General features: G+C 35.6%; 2 protein-coding genes and 1 long non-coding RNA gene across 3 annotated transcripts; 2 read left to right on the plus strand and 1 right to left on the minus strand.

Annotated features, from left to right (window-relative positions):
• Window positions 1-6,292: 6,292 nt before the first annotated feature.
• On the plus strand, window positions 6,293-11,940 carry LOC137733800 (diphosphomevalonate decarboxylase 2). The gene is made up of 10 exons (XM_068472988.2): window positions 6,293-6,788; window positions 7,533-7,731; window positions 8,426-8,489; window positions 8,805-8,868; window positions 8,993-9,073; window positions 9,865-9,951; window positions 10,276-10,433; window positions 10,560-10,608; window positions 11,194-11,318; window positions 11,471-11,940. Exons 1-10 carry the CDS (start codon window positions 6,573-6,575, stop codon window positions 11,682-11,684), a joined length of 1,257 nt encoding a protein of 418 aa, XP_068329089.2. The 5' UTR covers window positions 6,293-6,572; the 3' UTR covers window positions 11,685-11,940.
• Window positions 11,941-12,281: 341 nt separating this feature from the next.
• LOC137733802 (uncharacterized) lies at window positions 12,282-14,570 on the minus strand. The gene is made up of 5 exons (XM_068472993.2): window positions 14,229-14,570; window positions 13,490-13,781; window positions 13,187-13,398; window positions 12,811-13,084; window positions 12,282-12,710 (listed from the first exon to the last, which is right to left on the minus strand). The coding sequence occupies exons 2-5, from the start codon at window positions 13,748-13,750 to the stop codon at window positions 12,414-12,416; spliced, it is 1,044 nt and encodes a 347-aa protein (XP_068329094.2). The 5' UTR covers window positions 13,751-13,781; window positions 14,229-14,570; the 3' UTR covers window positions 12,282-12,413.
• On the plus strand, window positions 14,565-16,363 carry LOC148695476 (uncharacterized). Its single transcript, XR_015964549.1, has 2 exons — window positions 14,565-14,934; window positions 15,860-16,363. It is a non-coding gene; the product is annotated as an uncharacterized LOC148695476 (long non-coding RNA).
• Window positions 16,364-18,130: the final 1,767 nt, after the last annotated feature.

Genomic DNA, 18,130 nt, shown 5'->3' on the forward strand with positions numbered 1-18,130 from the left:
CTAGGGATGTACAACGGTTATGACAAGCGGGTAACCGCGGTTATTTACCCATAACTGTTTATGTTCATGCTAGCATGATCGTTTATCCGTTGGGTAATTGCATAAATGATTATACCATACCCATAACCGTTTATAAACGGTTAACCATATCCATAATCGTATATCCATTTAACCATAACCATTTACTCATTTTTGGACCCGTTATCCTTTTTTTCCCCATTTATCCCTTTTTTCACCCCTTTACATGTTTTTTTTTTCAACAACTTGAAAATTATAAAAGAAAAATTTATCATAATTTTAGTTTTCTGGCAATTAAACATCGTTATAGGTATATTTTAGCATGCATTTTTTTATTTTAATCATTTAAGTCCTCATATATTTTCAATAATTGAAATAATAGTTTACGAACGATATTTTTCTACTAAGCAAGTCTTTAATTATAATCCATATGATTACAAAGTAAAGCTTCTCAAAACAAAAAGTTGTCATTATCTTGAATATTAGATAATTCAAAGCTCCAAAATATTCCGAAACTAAACACTTTCGAATACTAATGTTTTACTACATTCAATCATAAAGTCTCATCAATTCGTTGTCACTAAAAGAGGCCTCCAAAAGAAATAACTACTGATATGAACTCAAGACATACTGCAGGTGAGGTGGGCAGCTTAATCCTCTAGAATCCAAAGGTTCAGAGCAAAAAGAACAGGATTGTGATTCCACAAAAAATGCATGTATTTTAGTTCCTGCAGGTGGAGGTCTGCCAGATAAGCAATGCCTTGGAACTGGTCTGATAAAACATGAAGGGAAAAAGACCCATCTCGACCTTTGCAAATCAAAGAACAAGATGGAGCTTATCGTTCCTTGCCGTGCTTCAATGAGACTAGCTGAAGATGAACGGGGACGGGACGGGACGTTTGAGACTCTAAGTTTGCCGGAGAGATTGAAAATTTATGATTTTTATTTTTATTTTTATTTTTACATATATTAAATTAAATAGGTAAATAGATATATAACTACGGGTAATATCTATAATCGACCATTTAAATTTCACAGATAAACGGTTATTCCCATAACCGTTTGTTCTTCTAAACGGTTACCCATAACCGTAATCGTGAACTTTAAATGAGCGGGTTACCCAAATCCGTGGGTATTTTGCCCATCCTTAGACAGTACCCAACTTACCGTCGCAGAGCTCCGGGTTGATTCGTCTGCCGTTTACGCACACCCCAAATCCCCATCTCCAACTAATCTGCAGCAATCTACAGGTCAGTCAAATATTTAGCTTCATGGGCTTGCTTGACTGTAATTATGGCCTTTTGCCTAATTTTCCCTCTATCTTGAACTCTTGTTTGTAATTCATTGACGATGTATGAAATATGAGTGTTTAACATAATCTATTTATGAAATGTTAGGGTTTAGCATTACCTGTAACTATTTATCAAATGAGAGAGAGAGAGAGAGAGTTGAGCATTATATACAAACTTGGACTACATGTAAAATGATTATGATGCAAAGGTTTACACGTTGTAGCTAGCACCCTTAAGATTCAAGGGAATTTGGCCTGTAAATGGGCTTGAGTTTATTAATCTGTATCTCATGTAATAAGGTTCAGCGTTACTTATTAACTACTTATGAAATGTGCGCGCGCGTGAGAGAGAGAGAGAGAGAGAGAGAGAGAGACGTGGGCTTGCGTTTTTCAACAAGTGACTCGCATCCAAAAAAGAAAGCGAAAAGAGATCCCATCGTGGATGCAATTGGTGAGATGGCAAAGTCAGTGAAGGAGTTTTTGGCAAGTCAAGTGAAACCGCGAGCGAGACTCGAAGGAAAGGAGGTACTTGATGTTGTTTTGAAGGTACCAAAACTTAGTAGACTGCAAGTTATGAAGGCTGTACGCATATTACTGAATGGTAATCCAGAAGAATTCTCTCTAGTGAAATCTCTTAATGATTCCCCGAAGAGGGAGTGGATACTGTTTATTATTACTTAATCTGAAGTATGAACCAAATGAAGAATCAAAGTGGCATGACTTCAAAATCTCTTTAAAATTAGTTCTATCTCTTTCGCTGTTGTTTTCATTTACTTTATATCTAGTGAAGTGCTGGTTTTCTTCAATGATTAGAAACATTTGCATGTAAATGTGTATTTGTAAGCAGACATCTTTGCTGATATATTATTTTACTGTTCTCTAAGGTATCGTTTGGTATGCAGACCAGACAGGACGGAACGAGATGGGACGGGACGGGACGGGATGGGACGGGACAAGACGGAACAGAACGGAGTGGGAGCAAAGATGCCCTCGGATGGAAACAAGGAGGAAGAAGAAGGAGACGGAGAGGTTATAATTTTGTGTTCCACGGATGTGGAACGAGTCGTTCTAGGGGGTGAGGTGGAAATAAAATTTCACCCAAAACTCGTCTCGTGGAACAGCTCGTTCCACCCGTTTTAGGTGCACCAAACGTGGGACGGAACGTCTAGTCCCACTATGTTCCGTCCCGTCCCACGTACCAAATGGTACCTAAGTGGTTGTTTTTCCCTTTATTTTATATATTTCACTTTTTTTTAAAACTGAAATCCGTTTGGTTACTACTTTTAGTTTTTAATTTAAAAGAAAATGAAAACTGAATACTACTTTCTTGAGTTTTTAAAATTTGGCTGTCAAATTTGGTTTTTAGTTTTCATTTTTTAAAAGTAGTTAGCAAAAGAGTTTTCAGAAAACTAAAATGGTTATCAAATGTCTCATAAATTTAGTTACAAACTTACAATCAATTTATTAATAGAAAAACTATTGTCTTTCTAATAATCATTTTTATTTTAGTTTTCATTTTTTGTGCTAGAGATGAAAAGAAAATATATGAAGTAAAAGAGGGATATAGAAGAGCGAAAGGGCGGTGGGATGGAAGAAGAAATGTAAAAGAAATGGCACACAAAAACAAAACAAAAACTCAAAACCGTAGATTTAGGTCAATTTCCAATAATGTGATGTTACAGTTGCTCGTATCTAAATCCATTTGTTGTCAACTTGAAGGAAGAAAGGACCACACAAATGGATCCTTAACTTTAATCAAAAGTCGACCTGTTTAGTGTTTAGCAACCGAGTTAGGTCTGGGCGCCGTGCAACTTTGAATGTTCAAACTCAAACTACAAGCAAGCTTAGCTGTATATGCCTTATGTTGTCCTCTTCTTATTCAAATGCAAGTATTAAGATTGCTCAATAAATTACTTTTTCGCTCTTTTGCTCTACCTGTTGGCCAATTTAACTAATATTTTGATACTAGAAGTAGATTGTATCGTGTAATGTGACAATTGAGAAGTAGAGAAAGAGATATATTTGAATTACGTTCAAGATTTTACTTTTTCTAGTAGTCTTGTCGCAGGATATTTATTTTTGTTCACTAATTAGTGTAATTGTTAAGTTATTGATTCCTCAATTCAATAAGTTTCGATTCTTCAATTGATTTCTCCTTGTTAAATTAGGAGTATTTGTGTAATTTTCTAGGATAGTTAGTACAAAGATTACTATACCTCACATATATTCATACATATCATGTACTTTTTCCAATGAGAGAACTTTAATATGAAACGGAGTGAGTGAGTTGAAGAGCATATACTGTCATGGAAGTTGATAATTGAATTATTATTTAAGCGTTAATAAACGTGCTCATTTTCTATTAGTGATACATCATTTAATTTGCAAATTTTATCTACAAACTTAATCTCTTCAGTATTACTCTACTGTCAATATTCTGTATGATTAAATGTATATAAATAAGTAAGATAGATAGATAAATAAATAAATAAATAAATAGAAGTTGGTGAGAGGCGTCCTAATGTATAATATCCCATGTCAATGATGTCGTTGTCAATATAAATTAGAAGAAAGCCAACAATGGAGGGCTGGCTGCCTAGGCTGTCGTATTTTGACTGAGAAAACCCATTTGTATATTTTATGACAGCACTTGCTGGTTGCTGCTGAGTGATAAGAGACACATTCCATGCAGCCAACTTGCTGACCGTTGAGCACTTGATTAATTATTAACTAAGAGTATCAAGTTTGTTACATGAATAATGAAGACGTTTTGTACTTGTGTTAAGTTTGATACTAAATTAGTTGTTGAAATATTGTATGACTTAACGCAATTTCTCTCTCTCTTTCCCTTATACTAGAATATCATTGCATAAAAAATATGATATATTTACAATGTAAAAATGAAATTAAAAACTGAAAACGAAATGATTATCAATAAGAGTTGGTTGTTGGTCTACAACCTTCAACTTATGAATGAACGATTATACTACCTAACTGTAGTATTAAGTGACGATTAATAGCCACTTAGGTCTTGAGCATACTACCAGCCTTCTTAATCCCTCTTAGTTGGCTAATTAGCTAATGAACCTCTCAACAAGGAAAGGATTAATTTTCGAATGTCCAAATATTTTTTTTTTGCCAAGTTCGAATGTCCAAATTGAAACCAACATTTTGGGCTCATAAAAAAAATTGGCTTTGGTTGACATTTTTTAATGTGTAATCTTGGTTGACAATAAACTGGAACATGTATGCCTACCTACCATGCATAATTGCACTTATTTTTTGAGAAAACTTATGCTCATATTTTAGGGTTTCAATTACAATAGTATGTACTACTTAACAGTACGAGTTTTATGCAAAATTTTACTATTATTAAATTCTTATATACAATATTTAGCTGTTAATTTACTCAGCCATATGTACCATGAAGGAAAATTACATTTTTAAGTTTAGAAATAAGAATTTTCTTGATTCAAACTATATATATATATATATATATATATATATATATATTTGGGAGCACCTGAAGAATATTATTAAAAGTTAATGGACAAATATACATGTGGTGAATCATTCAGCTTGCTTTGTTGAATTTTCTTGGTTGGACCTTCAAATGCTCATACAAATCACACATGGTTGGGATACTACTTAGCATTTTCAACTCTTTTACTTTTGGAGTGAGAGTATGTATGCATATGTATAGTCTTTAAGGGAAAGAATTTCCTCTTCTTTATTTTTTCAAAAAATTATGGTTGGTTGTGGGCTCACACCACATCAAGCTTTAATGATTTGTACCTTATAGATTATCCTTACAAAATATTAGCCAAATTGGAAATATTTGAGATATTTAATTGAGTCCAAAGAAATTGACGAAAACTATGGTCTAAGAATCATCGAAATTTTATCGTGATAATTGAATAAGCAAATGATTTCGGATTGAATTGAATTTTCACAAGGATGATTTATGAATCGAGATTTACAGCATAGAATGTTCGGATTGTTGAAGTTTAATATGGAGTGGGTGCCATAACTAATCTCCATTTTCCAAAAAAATGATGATTCCTTTCCATAAGGAGCATGTATTTATATATATGGATGTGTGAGTATATCGTTCAGACTAATATATTGTACTAAATTTGGTCAATTTTCAGATTTTCACCAACCTACCAACCTTGAATTCTTCCATATTCACACCCACTTTGGTAAAAAACATTGTTTTCATCTTTACTTATTCCCCCAAAAGAGTGAAAAATAATGTCAAAGATTCTACTATTTGTACAAGGACAAGTGCCAAGAAAAGCCCATTAATTTAAATGTAAATTAAATGCAACGATAATATGATATCAGATTTGAGTATTTTTGTACATATGATTTTTGAGGGAAGACATGAAAGATAGACGATTCAGATTGTTGAAGTACATTACGAAATGGGCCACACAAAAATGTTTTTAAAAAATTGTGTAAAAAAATTGGTTTCACGAATCCGTCCCCTATATATTTATATTTATATGAAGTTTAATAAATGATAAGTGGTGAATTGCCTAAAAAAACTTGAGTTAATTTGGAGAGGTTTACAAGTGGTGAATTGTCTTATTAGGTAATGACCAAGAGGAATGAAAGCTAAGAAGTAGAGTAAATGATGTTAATCACTTGAGTTACAATACCTTTGCTCTAATTGAACTAAAAAAAATTGTTTCACAATTAGCTGTTCTAATGATTCTATAACATTATCACTTACTATTACGATCTAGTGTATGTTTAATTTAGCCAATTACCCAAAAATATTTCAACAAAATGATAAAAGTAGTTATTCATATAAATTTATATCATTTTTTTTGTTTAACAACTTTATAATCATTTTGTTGGAACTGAAATTTAGTCAAAGTTAGGTGAACATTTTAATTTTATTTTTCCATTCTTTTTGGCTAAGAAAATTAAGAATCGAAGTCCAAGAAGGGCGTCCAAATCCGAAACCCAAATCCCCATCCCATTGACATTGACAGCGTAGCCTAACATAGACAGCGCCGAGGTGGGCGCCCACCACCGACGCCTCTCTCTCCTACAAATTATATCTTTCAACTGTGAAGTATAAATCCTTCCATTTGGCTTCTTCCTCCGCCCGCCACTCCATTAAACTCCACCACCAACTGCCAATTCCCTCTCAGATTCACTTTCCTCATTAGACCCATTACAATTTAGATCTCTCTCTCTCCGTCGCCCAGCTTTTTCCCCGAAAATCTTCGTTTTTTTTTCTCAGCATTCAATGGCGGATGAGTCGCAGAAATGGGTGCTGATGGTGACGGCTCAGACGCCCACCAACATCGCCGTGATCAAGTACTGGGGGAAGAGGGACGAGAAGCTCATCCTGCCGGTCAATGACAGCATCAGCGTGACGCTTGATCCGGCCCACCTCTGCACCACCACCACTGTCTCCGTCAGTCCTACCTTTGACGAAGATCGGATGTGGCTCAATGGCGAGGTATACCTTTTAGTCGCCTTTTCTTTTTTCTCTTACAAGTTTCTTTCCTTCTGTTTGGTTCCCGGCAAAGAAACAGGAGCACTTGTTTGGGATCAGGGGTTCAGAGAAGCTCTTAACTTTGACATAAACGACTTGGTGGGCCTCCATGGGGAGCCATAATTTTGTGGGTTTTACAAACTCCATTTGGTCACCAATGAAAGGGAAACTAAAGAATTTTAGATACTGAAAGTTAATGATTATCAATTTGTAAGAGATTGAGGAACAGAGTCTTTTCACTATGTAGCAGCTATATCACTGATATTGGGGGTTTTGTTTTTTTTTTTTTTTTTTGGGGGGGGGGGAGGGAATTCGAAGTGCCTCCGTTGTAAGGGAGAATGCTCTTAGCGAAATGAGCTACAAGTCCATCGCCATTGTGTTTTATCAATTTAGTTCGGATTGGCTGTTGAGTGACAGTAGGTGATGAAATGAAGAGATTAAAATTTGAAACTTTGAATAATGTGTATATCTTTAGATCTGTCTTCAGGAAACAAGAGCCAGTTTTTTTTTTTTTTTTTTTTGGCTAATTAAGTTGGGTTTTTCATGTGTTGAAAAACGATGGTAGTTGGATTTACAACTTGCACTGTTGTTTTTTTTTCCCACAAAAATCATCAGGGGTTTGATGTTTACTTTCCACATAGACATGAATCATGATTCTTTTGGAATTTCACTGATTCATTGCTCTCATTTTTTTTCCGGTTAGTGTAGGAGATATCCATTTCTGGAGGCAGATTCCAAAGCTGTTTAAGAGAAATTCGCAGTCGAGCTACCGATGTTGATGATAAGGAAAAGGGAATCAAGATTACTAAGAAGGATTGGGAAAAATTGCATATACATATCTCTTCTTATAACAATTTTCCTACTGCTGCTGGATTGGCTTCCTCAGCTGCTGGTTTTGCTTGTCTAGGTAATTAATAATTACCCTAATTTTGCCCTATATTATTGTTAATTTCTTGTTATATGATTAATGCTTAATGGTGTCTTTAGTTTGAGAACTCACGACTGTATTAGTAATGATACATGGATTGCCCTAAATGCTTAAGTAATTCAAGGTCATACGGGATTTACATTCTTTATTATTTATTTTACAGGAGATTTTTATCCATTATAACTTGGAAGTAGTTTACCTTAGCAACTAAATGCGTTTTGTGTTTTTTAGGCTGAATTTTCTTTTCATAACTCAATTGCTTTTTTGTCTACAACGATATATATTCAAAATACGGGCAATCCAACTGACATTACTGCATAATAATCCAAAAAAATAGCAATTTGAGAAAGTGGAAGGCTGGTTGTACAAATTGGTATTACTGGATGAAATTTTTTTAGAATACATAAGTTCCACGTATCTAGATGCACATATATGAATTTTATATAATTTTTAGTAAAAGATATATAAAGACTCTGACAAGTATCTATTTTCTGCTCTTACCAATATCTTTTGGTATTAACACTTAATACTTGGACATTTCTTTTTATCTTTTCTTAATATTTTGGAATACTTTTTTTCCTTTCAGTTTGTAGATTACTCTTTTTTATCAATACATATACATAGTAATTAACAATGAGCATATGATAGCTAAGTGTCTGTTTATACTTTGCAGTTTTTGCCCTCGGAAAGTTAATGAATGTGAAAGAAGATCACAGTCAGCTTTCTGCTATTGCAAGGTAGTTGAGGGTTATTTAGATATCTCATTTCCAGGGTGCCTGTATCTTGTTTCAGTTATAATGATTACAATTGGGAACACCTTGCACTTCAGGTTCATCTGTCATTCTTGTGGTTGTTAATGGAATTTTACGTTACATAAATATCAGCCACTATATAGGCCTCACTGAAGATGATTTACTCTGTTGCTTTATTTTTCGTTCATCTTAGAGGTTGTGTGTTTAAACTCTATGTTCTTCTTTATTCATATGATAGAGATTCTAGTATGCTGGTTGTAGTTCGTGGGAATAATTCCTTGAATTTGTTTGCTCATACAGGCAAGGTTCTGGTAGTGCTTGCCGCAGCTTATATGGGGGATTTGTCAAGTGGATCATGGGGAAAGTAAGCTTAATTTATATTTTCGATTTTTTTTTTTTTAATTTATCATTTTCATTATGTCCTCTGTTGAAAAGCAAGTTTTCCAATGGAGCTTTAGTTCTGATTCTTGGTATCATGATCTATTAAGGATGATAAGGGAACCGACAGTCTTGCAGTCCAACTTGCAGATGAGAAGCACTGGGATGAACTTGTTATTGTTATCGCTGTGGTATGTATTGTCTTTTCTTTTCTCGTTCTAGTAAATGATTGTATTGGTAAATTTTGGCCAGTGGACATTACTTATCTTGTCATTTTGAGTTCGGTTCTTCAAAGGTTTTTTCTGGGGTCTTTTGAATTTTCTACTTTCCATCTCTGCCATACATTTGTATTTTGATGCTTATACAGTACTTTGTATCTGTTCATCTCTGCATGTCTTCCTGGTTTGGTAGTATAAATTCTATGGGTCTTAAATATGTAGCCTTGGGCGATGATACCTTTTAAGTTTTGCAAATACTCCCTATGAACTTAACCAGTTTGCTTAGTCATATTTCTATTCTAAGCTTCTTGATGCCACCGTTCTCTTCACCTGTAGTATTTGCATGAAAATTCGAGGAAAGTGGGAACTACATTTTTGAAGTCAAAATGTCAAATGTATGATATACGTGAAGATAGTATCCTTTCACACAAAGAGTTAGGAAGATATTAAGTCAAAGTCAAGCATAAATTAAATTAAATAGAAAAAGAGTGAAAATTGCATCTAATAGAGTTAATAATTTGACAGACTGATCAGTTGTCACCATCTTAAAGAATACGTTTTTATAAGTGGAGTTAAGCCGGATAACTTATGATGTCATTAAAGTCCGATAACTTATGTTGTCACTAAAGTCCTATATATATATATATATATATATATATATATTGCGGGTGCTTATAATAGGTGCACATGCTTCTTCTGGAATGTTGAGATGCTACAACTGCAAAGAATCCTGTTATTTACCTTCTTGATTTTGTTTATTTCAGGTAAGTTCACGGCAGAAGGAAACAAGTAGCACTACAGGAATGCGTGATACTGTTGAAACAAGTTTGCTCTTACAACATAGAGCAAAGGTACGTTCTCACTTTCCTTTTCACTGCCCATCTTAAATAATAGGATTTGTCTTCGGTAGCAGTTGGTTGAGCGACTGAGCTCCATCGATTTACATCCAATTATGCTCAAGAGGTTAACTACTTAAGAGATTTATAGATTGTGGTTTAATTTCTGTCATTTTCAAATTCCTCGGAACTTTTAAACTACCCCATCCAAATGCACTGCTATTATAGAAGAAAAAGGTGTCTAATTTCTTGTATGGTTTGTTATTTTTCTACTTTTTTGTGGTCATTTAAACTATGATCTAATTTGTTTCTCCTATCTCTTTTTTGATACTGTTACAGGAAGTAGTGCCAAAACGCATATTGAAAATGGAAGAAGCCATAAAAAATCGTGATTTTGCTTCTTTTGCACAACTGACTTGTACTGACAGTAACCAGTTTCACGCTGTCTGCCTGGACACATGCCCACCCATCTTCTACATGAATGATACATCCCACAGGCAAGCCCCGTTGCATTTGTGTCACTTGAAAAGCTTAGCAAGTAGATTAATTCATATATTTTTTTCGTTCATTGAGGCGATGCTATACACGTGAAAGTTAATACTGATGAAGTGCCTATGTTTCAGGATAATAAGCCTTGTTGAAAAGTGGAACCGCGCAGAAGGAACACCTCAGGTTTGAATTTTCAGGAGGAAACTAAATGATATTTAATGAGTATAAAATACTACTAATTGTTTGTCTTTCTAGCATGATACTCATCTTGAATTTGGCATTTCTGATTACGTATATTTTCAGTATTAGACCAAAAGTGATTATAATTTCAGTAGAAGTCCTTATGTCTATATCTTAAAGAGATTAATCTACATGGAGCTTCACTGCACATGTTTTCTTAATATAATGCCTCAACTGACACAACTTGCACATACATGAAACAAATACAAGCTCTTAACGACTTACAAATTTTCTCGTGGAAAAGAATTTTTTTTTCACTTTGGTTTGACAAGTAATTTGGATCAGACTTTGTTCTCGTGATAAACCTAGTTCAAAGCATGCTTCTAAATCTGGACCTGCTTCTTCCCTTCTGGCACTGCTTCTACTTTTTATAAGTTTGTGGCATATAAGCATGCTACTAAATATTAGTTGGAAAATGATTTTACGCTTAAACGAAAATAATAATCTCAACTCTATAAGCTCTTGTTTGAGTTGCATACTGTTTATATTATTTGTTCGAGTAGCTGACAATATTGTTATAATCGATAGGTGGCTTATACATTTGATGCGGGGCCGAATGCAGTTCTAATTGCACGTAACAGAAAAACAGCTGCCCTTTTAATTCAGAAGTTGCTATTCTGCTTTCCACCAAATTCTGATGCAGATTTGAACAGGTAATTCGAGTTTAGATGCTATCACGCTCTCATATCATCCACAAAGTTTAAGAGATTCTTGTTTCTTCGAGTTTATGCATCAAGGATTTTTCTGACGGTGCCAACCCTGTTCTTTCTTCCTTTAGTAATTATTTTCATATTTCATTTTCCAGTTTCGTACTTGGTGATAAGTCCATTCTAAAAGATGCCGGGGTTGAGAGCCCGGAGGATATTGAAACTTTACCCCCACCTCCAGAAATCAAGGATCCGTACCAGAAATTCAGAGGAGATGTCAGTTACTTTATTTGCACAAGACCTGGGAGAGGTCCAGTTGTGCTGTCAGATGAAAGTCATCTTCTCAACCCTGAAACTGGATTGCCAAAGTAAGCGCAGAAGGTTTCTCTCGTTTGTTTCATAATGCTATTCCTTCTCAGGTCTATTCAAATGACTGTATGGATAATGCTTTTAGGCTGAACCGAGAACTTGGCTTGAAATGATTTTCCGAGTTGCTCGCAGTTTGACAGTTTCTGTTGCTTGTTTCATGCATTTGTAACTTATTTTTTGCTCTTTATTCCAATTATGGTCTTTGTACTCAGAGTCTTTGACACAATAATGAATAAATTTATCTTTTGTTCATTCAAAAGTATGGCGTTGCATCTTTCACTTTTCATAGGAATTTGAGATGGAAGATTGATAGACTTCACTGAAAATGATAGCGAGCGGTTACTAAAGGCTGGAAAATGGTGATCGAAACTTCTACAATAATTTTGGTGAGGAGGGAGTTTCGAACCAAGACGCATGGGAGGAAATCCAACACCCTATTCTGTAGTCTCAATTGTCGTGTTTCTAAAGAGATGCTTTACCTTCCAGGTGTTATATTTGCAGGAACCGCATTGCATCTGTCATTTATGTAGTTCCAACCTAGCCGTTCGTTCACCTTCTAGGTGTGAGTTCGCTGAATGTAACCACAAAAATGGCCTGAGATTTGGAACATCACAATTTCCAATTATTTCGTCTATTTGAATCTGTAACATTACAAAGATTTGTCTTGCAACATAATTTGTATATAATGTAGCATCTCTGAGAGAGCTCCTCTGCATCGACGACGCCAATGGTCTACTTCTCTCTAATTAGAAGTGCCCTTATGATGACCTCACTCATACCATCTGCAGCTGGCAACAAATGTCCACCACCTGGTACCTCATGGTAGTGAATCCATGGAAGCTTTTCAGCAATATAGCGTTGCAGCTCAACTGGGACAAGCTTATCTTCGTCACCCTGCCATAGATGGACCGAGCGTTCATTGCTGGCAAAAGGGTTCTTCAGATCCGTAGGACCAAATTCCCAGCTCCCAAATCCAACAATCATGTCGCGAAAGATGGACTCAGCTTCTCCTTGCTGCGTGACATGTGCCTGCCCAAACAAACAACAAAACAAAACAAAACAAAAATCATCAAAGCTGCTGAGTTTCGATAAAAGTCTTAAACACTTAGCGATCGAATAAGGAAAGTACCTTGTGCTTTTCGCTTCCAGAAACCTTTCCATTCCTAATGATTTCCCAATCTTGGCGGGAAAACACATTCTCTGGTTTACCGGATACAACGCTGGATGAAGGAAAGAATTTCTGAGTGTTCCACCAGTAGGTTAACCAAGGTATATAGTGAGCAACTCGAACCGCCCATTGATCCTGTGGAGGTTGCTTCTTATAGGCATAGGATGACAAGTTGGCAGGAAGTCCTGGCCACCAGTAATTGATCACAGGAGCGATTAGCGCTGCTCCTGCTAGCCTGTTGTAATAAGCATCCCAAACATATCAAACTTTAGAGAAAAATTTCAGTACCGAACGATGCATCATCTGGTACCGAAGGAGGCTGGTTGTGAAGTCTTACCTATGAGGGATGTACTTGAGACACTTCCAAATGACCTGTCCTCCCATTGAGTATCCAATTACATAAAATTTGGATCCGAGTTCCAGGTGATCACCAAGCTCCTCTATGTCTAACGCCAAGCTCTTCGCTGTTCGCTTAGGATCCGGATCACTTTCACTGTACCCTGGTCTGTCGAAAGACACAATGTACACACCTAAATCTTCAATAACTTCCTGAGAAAAAAAACAAAAAAAACCATCCGCCACGAAATCAACCAATATAGAGTTGAACTCAAGAATGACAGAGAACCAATCAAGGTAGTACCGGAGAGACAGATGTTGCAATGACTGGGTCATGTCGGGAAGTACCGAAGGGATGAACAAAGATAATCTTATACTTGGCCACTTGTTTTGGAACACCATGTTCCTTGTAGGCCAAAAATCTTCCATCCCTTAGCCTTACTCTAGGCGCTGTGACGGGTGGACCGCCAGGCAAACCACAGATGTTCGGAGGGGGTGGTCGGGCGGCCTGATACTCCCACGCCAGCAATACAACCAACAAGATGAATGTGATCCTCTTAAACATCTTTGAGAATGAAGTACGAAACTTTGCTCAACTGCAGTAAAGATGCAAATTCAAAAATAACATTACGCTTGAGGACATTATATAATAAGTTCTAATGGTATATTCCCCTCAATTGGATCACTCAATTTTTTAAGAGCTCAAATAAAAACAGGTCATCTAAATCAAACAACCATCAGAAAAAAGGGTGTAACGTATAAACAATACAAATACAAACACACTTTACATTTATCGAAAATGATATTCTAATATCTAAACAACAAGAGACGGATTCCAATATTTAAGACGGATTCCAATATTTAAGAGAAACGCGGTGTTCTAACCAATTTGGTTATACTAATTGTTTCTACAGCAACCACAATCAATAAATAAGTTGGAAATAAAAAGATGCACTCCTTTGTTTAACCGAAACCACAAGAAAAGAGATCTTATGCACATAAAAAATCGTACTTCCTAATGTGCTTTTTTGGTAAAAACTTACCACCAACGCTCCTCCCTCTGTGATAATTATATGTTTATGCTGAAGAAAATGGCAGAAACGGGCTGAGTGAGCAGCTGCTTTTAGCTTTTGTGTGGTGCTGAAGCTGCCGGTGTCTGCTTGTTTTCGTATTGACAAACGAAGAAGATAGAGAAGTTATGAAGAAAATTCGTCCATCACAATGATGAGAAATCAGAAGGGATATAATTTTGTTAGACATTTTTAATTCTTTGTGGTGTTTGGTATCGCGTTCCACCTAACACAACTAGCCACACAGAAAAATCCATCCACCGATGATTTTGGCCTACTCTCCCAGCTTTCCTTCTCATTTTTTTATCTTTTTCTGTATTGGGATTTTTATGGGTCATCAGTCATCATAAATGTGGTATTGGTTAATGCACTGCCATTAAGGGCACGTTTGTTTGGCTTCACTTATCTGAACTGGATTGGACTAATTTTTAGTGTAATCCTTTGTTTGTTGGCTACCAGGACTAAGTTTAATGGTATTAAATGGGACTCGCTTTCACTAACTCCTTCGTTAGGTGGTCCTAGCGAGATCCCCCAAATACGAGCGGACTAGCTAAGATTGTCATTGTCCTCCTACTCGCTCGCCTCTTTGTGTTCGTCCTGTTCGTCCTGATCGATCTCATCCTGATTGCTGGACTAACTACATCGGCCACGCTCGCTCGCTCGAGCAGGCCAAGAAATCGTCAGTCTCTCTCTCACTCATCATTTACAAATTCCATTTGTTGTTTTGATTATGTGAAATCTAGATTGCTTTGATTTTGTGAAACCTGGGTTGGTCTTATGCTATGAAATTGCTTGTTCTTCAATGATTTTTGCTTCTGGGTATTTTATGTTGTGGTTGTACGGATTTGATTTCTGCACTGTGAAATTGCAAATTCCATTTGCTGCCACACTGTAAGTTAATTCATCTGTCTCTCTTGATTCAGTATTTGACTCCTGATACATTGTTTAGGTGGCTTTTAACCTCCTGCATAGAGCTACTTGATATTGTATCTGTCAATCTATGCGAGGTCCAAGGTTTATCTTTCTATTTACTAATTTATCTTTGTGGGGAATTTTGTCATAATGAGTTAGATAAGGGCATTCTTGGGCTTATTTAGCATTATAATCAATTAATAAATGGATCATATGGATCATTATTGTTGCATAAAGTAGTTAATTGGTTATCAATATCATCTGTAAGGAGTGAAGTCTGGATTAAGCTTGCAGCTCTGTTCCTTTGTTTGGCAGTTTTGTATGGGTTGGATGTAAGTATGAATCCTGGATTGTAAGATTATGGTGCCCTTTAACTGAAGCTTGTCATGTATTTGATTGAAATAATATGAATTAATTGGTGGCTGATGGTGATCCAATGTAGTTTTTGGGACCTAATGAGACAATGCTCTGGATACCTCAAACATCAGTACCAAAAATGAAACATGATTGAGAAAGTCTTAGAAAAACATCCTACCTTTATATATCGGTACATCAGATAGGCACACTATTTCTTTTGCTTTATTCTTACAGCCAATTCTCTGTTTCTCTCTGATAGAATTGATGATATCGGAGCATTGATCTCCTTAACCTCCTTTCCTTTAATGATTGGCTATACTTTCTTATGATATCAGAATAGGTTTTGCAGAAGGGGTATGGATGGTGGGCGTGATTGATGAGATTAAAATGCCTGTTACGGAAACCAACCAAAACCCAATATTAGTTGACACAAAGACTTGTGTGAAAGATACACTTCCTGCCGAACCACAACGAAGAAATGGAAGGTATGCACCTTTATTAGCTTCTGTTTTGGGTTGATGTTTTGTTGCCGTTGATGAGGAAATGCACCAGAATGAAGTGCAGAGTCTGCGGACTATACTAATACACCAAGTTAGAGAAAAGCAGTAGCATTGGTGATGTTTCAATCAACATCCTCAGTAAGTGTACAAAGAAGCACAATTCTTGGAGTTGCTTCTTTGGGGTAATTGTTGTGTTGGTTGTGCCATGAATGTATCGTTCATGTTGTATCGTAGCCGTTGTTTGATTCAATTGTTGTAAGTTATTCTTTGGACGAAATCGTTAAACAGGAGTTGTAAAATTCAATTGTTTTGCATGGAAAGCTACGCTCAAAGTGCAAAGGATGTCTCTCTATCAAATTTAGAAAAGTCATATACTGATGTTACAATTGTATGTTAAAATTGGGTTGAATGAATATGGTATTATTCATGGATTTTGGGAGGTTGTGAAGAAGAAATCAAAATTTTCTTCCTCCAAATTTGTGGTATGATAAGTTAGAGTTTTTAACAATTTTGGGACATTTGGGTTGCTGAATGTTTACAGATTTCTCAATTTTAGAGGCTTAGGGGGATTTTAGACCAAAAAGTGAGAAAGTTTGATGTACTGATTCCGAATTCCTATGTTGTAGGAAAGCGTTGTTTGTTTTTGCAAATTGCAATGCTACAATGCACAAAATCTCAATATTTTCTTTCGTTTCCAAGCAATTGCCGTTGAGTTTAATGTAATTATCATTTGATTTGACTGTTGGTATTTTGCAGTTGAGTTGGATGTAATTCTATCGTTAAAATTTGTAATTTCACTATTTTTCATTATCCTGGTTTTTAGTCCGATATTGCACCAAACGCTTCACTAAATCAATCCAGCTTAGTCCCTGAAGTTAGTCGAGTTCGAGATAGTCCGGTACAACAAACGCACCCTAAAGCATCTCTAAACATGTTGTGAAACAACAAAAAATTTATTTTAAGGAGTCAAATTTAAAATACTATTGTTGTAGCAAAAAGCTGTCTTTAGTCTTGACGAATTTGATCAAGGTCAAAGCCATGATCAAGGTTAAAGCCATACACGTGCCCACGAGGTGGGGGTTTAGCCAATAGATCTCAAATGCCTAATCCAAAAAAAGTGAGTTTTTAGAGTTTAAGTGCGTAGCAAAAGCTTACCAAAAAATGGTGTAGGTGAAGTATTTATAGGAAGGTGGGTAGCCATAAGGTTAGGGTTTTTCCCTACATATGACGATTTCTCATTGGCCACGGTGTGATATCCATAGGATGGATAAGGAAAGAATTATCCCGAAGATATTAAATGAGATAGTATCTTGGGATTATCAAGTATCCTTGATTGCTGGTGATGAGAATTCCTTACTTGTTTGAGTTGATTTTTAATTAGAAATGTATTAATGATGGAATTTGGTGACTAATCCTATCATTAATGTATTTAACTTTTCCATGTTACGACAAGAAACTTGGTGATGTTGTAGTCAATAGCTCAAGCCTATAGGGATATTGAATTGCGCATGTGAATAGTTGTAGGCCCTGCCCATTTAATGAGGGCTTTCTGGTGTGTGTGTGTGTTTATTTTTTTATTTTTTATTTTTTAAATCCACGTGTTATTTTCAAGAGTTTTAGAATTGTTTTTTTGCTCCACACATATCTCTAACCAACTACATAACAGAGTCTCTATTATAACATAAAGAATAGTCACTTTTCAAATTTATAGAGTAACTGTCCATCAGCTAAATATTTAAAAAAAAAAAGAGTTGACCCTTGAGCAACAAAAAAAGAAAGAAAGAGATGTTGTAGAAATGGTTTTTTACACAAGTAACACTTGAACTTGTAAGCATGTGCGATAATAATACCTAAACTTCAATTTTTATTTGTTACCACCTGGACCCTCTTAAGTGTTGGAATATACCACGTATGTTACTTTTCATCTATATTGCTATTAAAACATGTCACCTGAAGAGATTTTTTCATCAACTAACTTTATGGGGCTAGTTAGAATTAATAAGCTCCAAAATAATAGTGTCTGAGTTAATATTGCGCTAAAATTGCGCGTTTGTACAACTACAGTTTGGCAATTCCCTTTATAAAAGTTAGAAAAATTAATATTTG

The sequence above is a fragment of the Pyrus communis genome, chromosome 7 (genome assembly GCF_041283825.1).
Source record: "Pyrus communis isolate YQ-2024b chromosome 7, ASM4128382v1, whole genome shotgun sequence".
Lineage (NCBI taxonomy): Eukaryota > Viridiplantae > Streptophyta > Magnoliopsida > Rosales > Rosaceae > Pyrus > Pyrus communis.

Bases quoted from the DNA above. Each gene is read 5' to 3' on its own strand.
- LOC137733800 (XM_068472988.2), top strand. From the start codon at position 6,573: ATGGCGGATGAGTCGCAGAAATGGGTGCTGATGGTGACGGCTCAGACG. The intron at 8,490-8,804 runs GTAGTTGAGGGT...TTGCTCATACAG, and splicing joins CAGCTTTCTGCTATTGCAAG to GCAAGGTTCTGGTAGTGCTT. The intron at 9,074-9,864 runs GTATGTATTGTC...TGTTTATTTCAG, and splicing joins TTGTTATTGTTATCGCTGTG to GTAAGTTCACGGCAGAAGGA.
- LOC137733802 (XM_068472993.2), bottom strand. From the start codon at position 13,750: ATGTTTAAGAGGATCACATTCATCTTGTTGGTTGTATTGCTGGCGTGG. The intron at 13,399-13,489 runs GTACTACCTTGA...TTTTTTTCTCAG, and splicing joins TTGCAACATCTGTCTCTCCG to GAAGTTATTGAAGATTTAGG. The intron at 12,711-12,810 runs GTACTTTCCTTA...TTGTTTGGGCAG, and splicing joins CTGGAAGCGAAAAGCACAAG to GCACATGTCACGCAGCAAGG.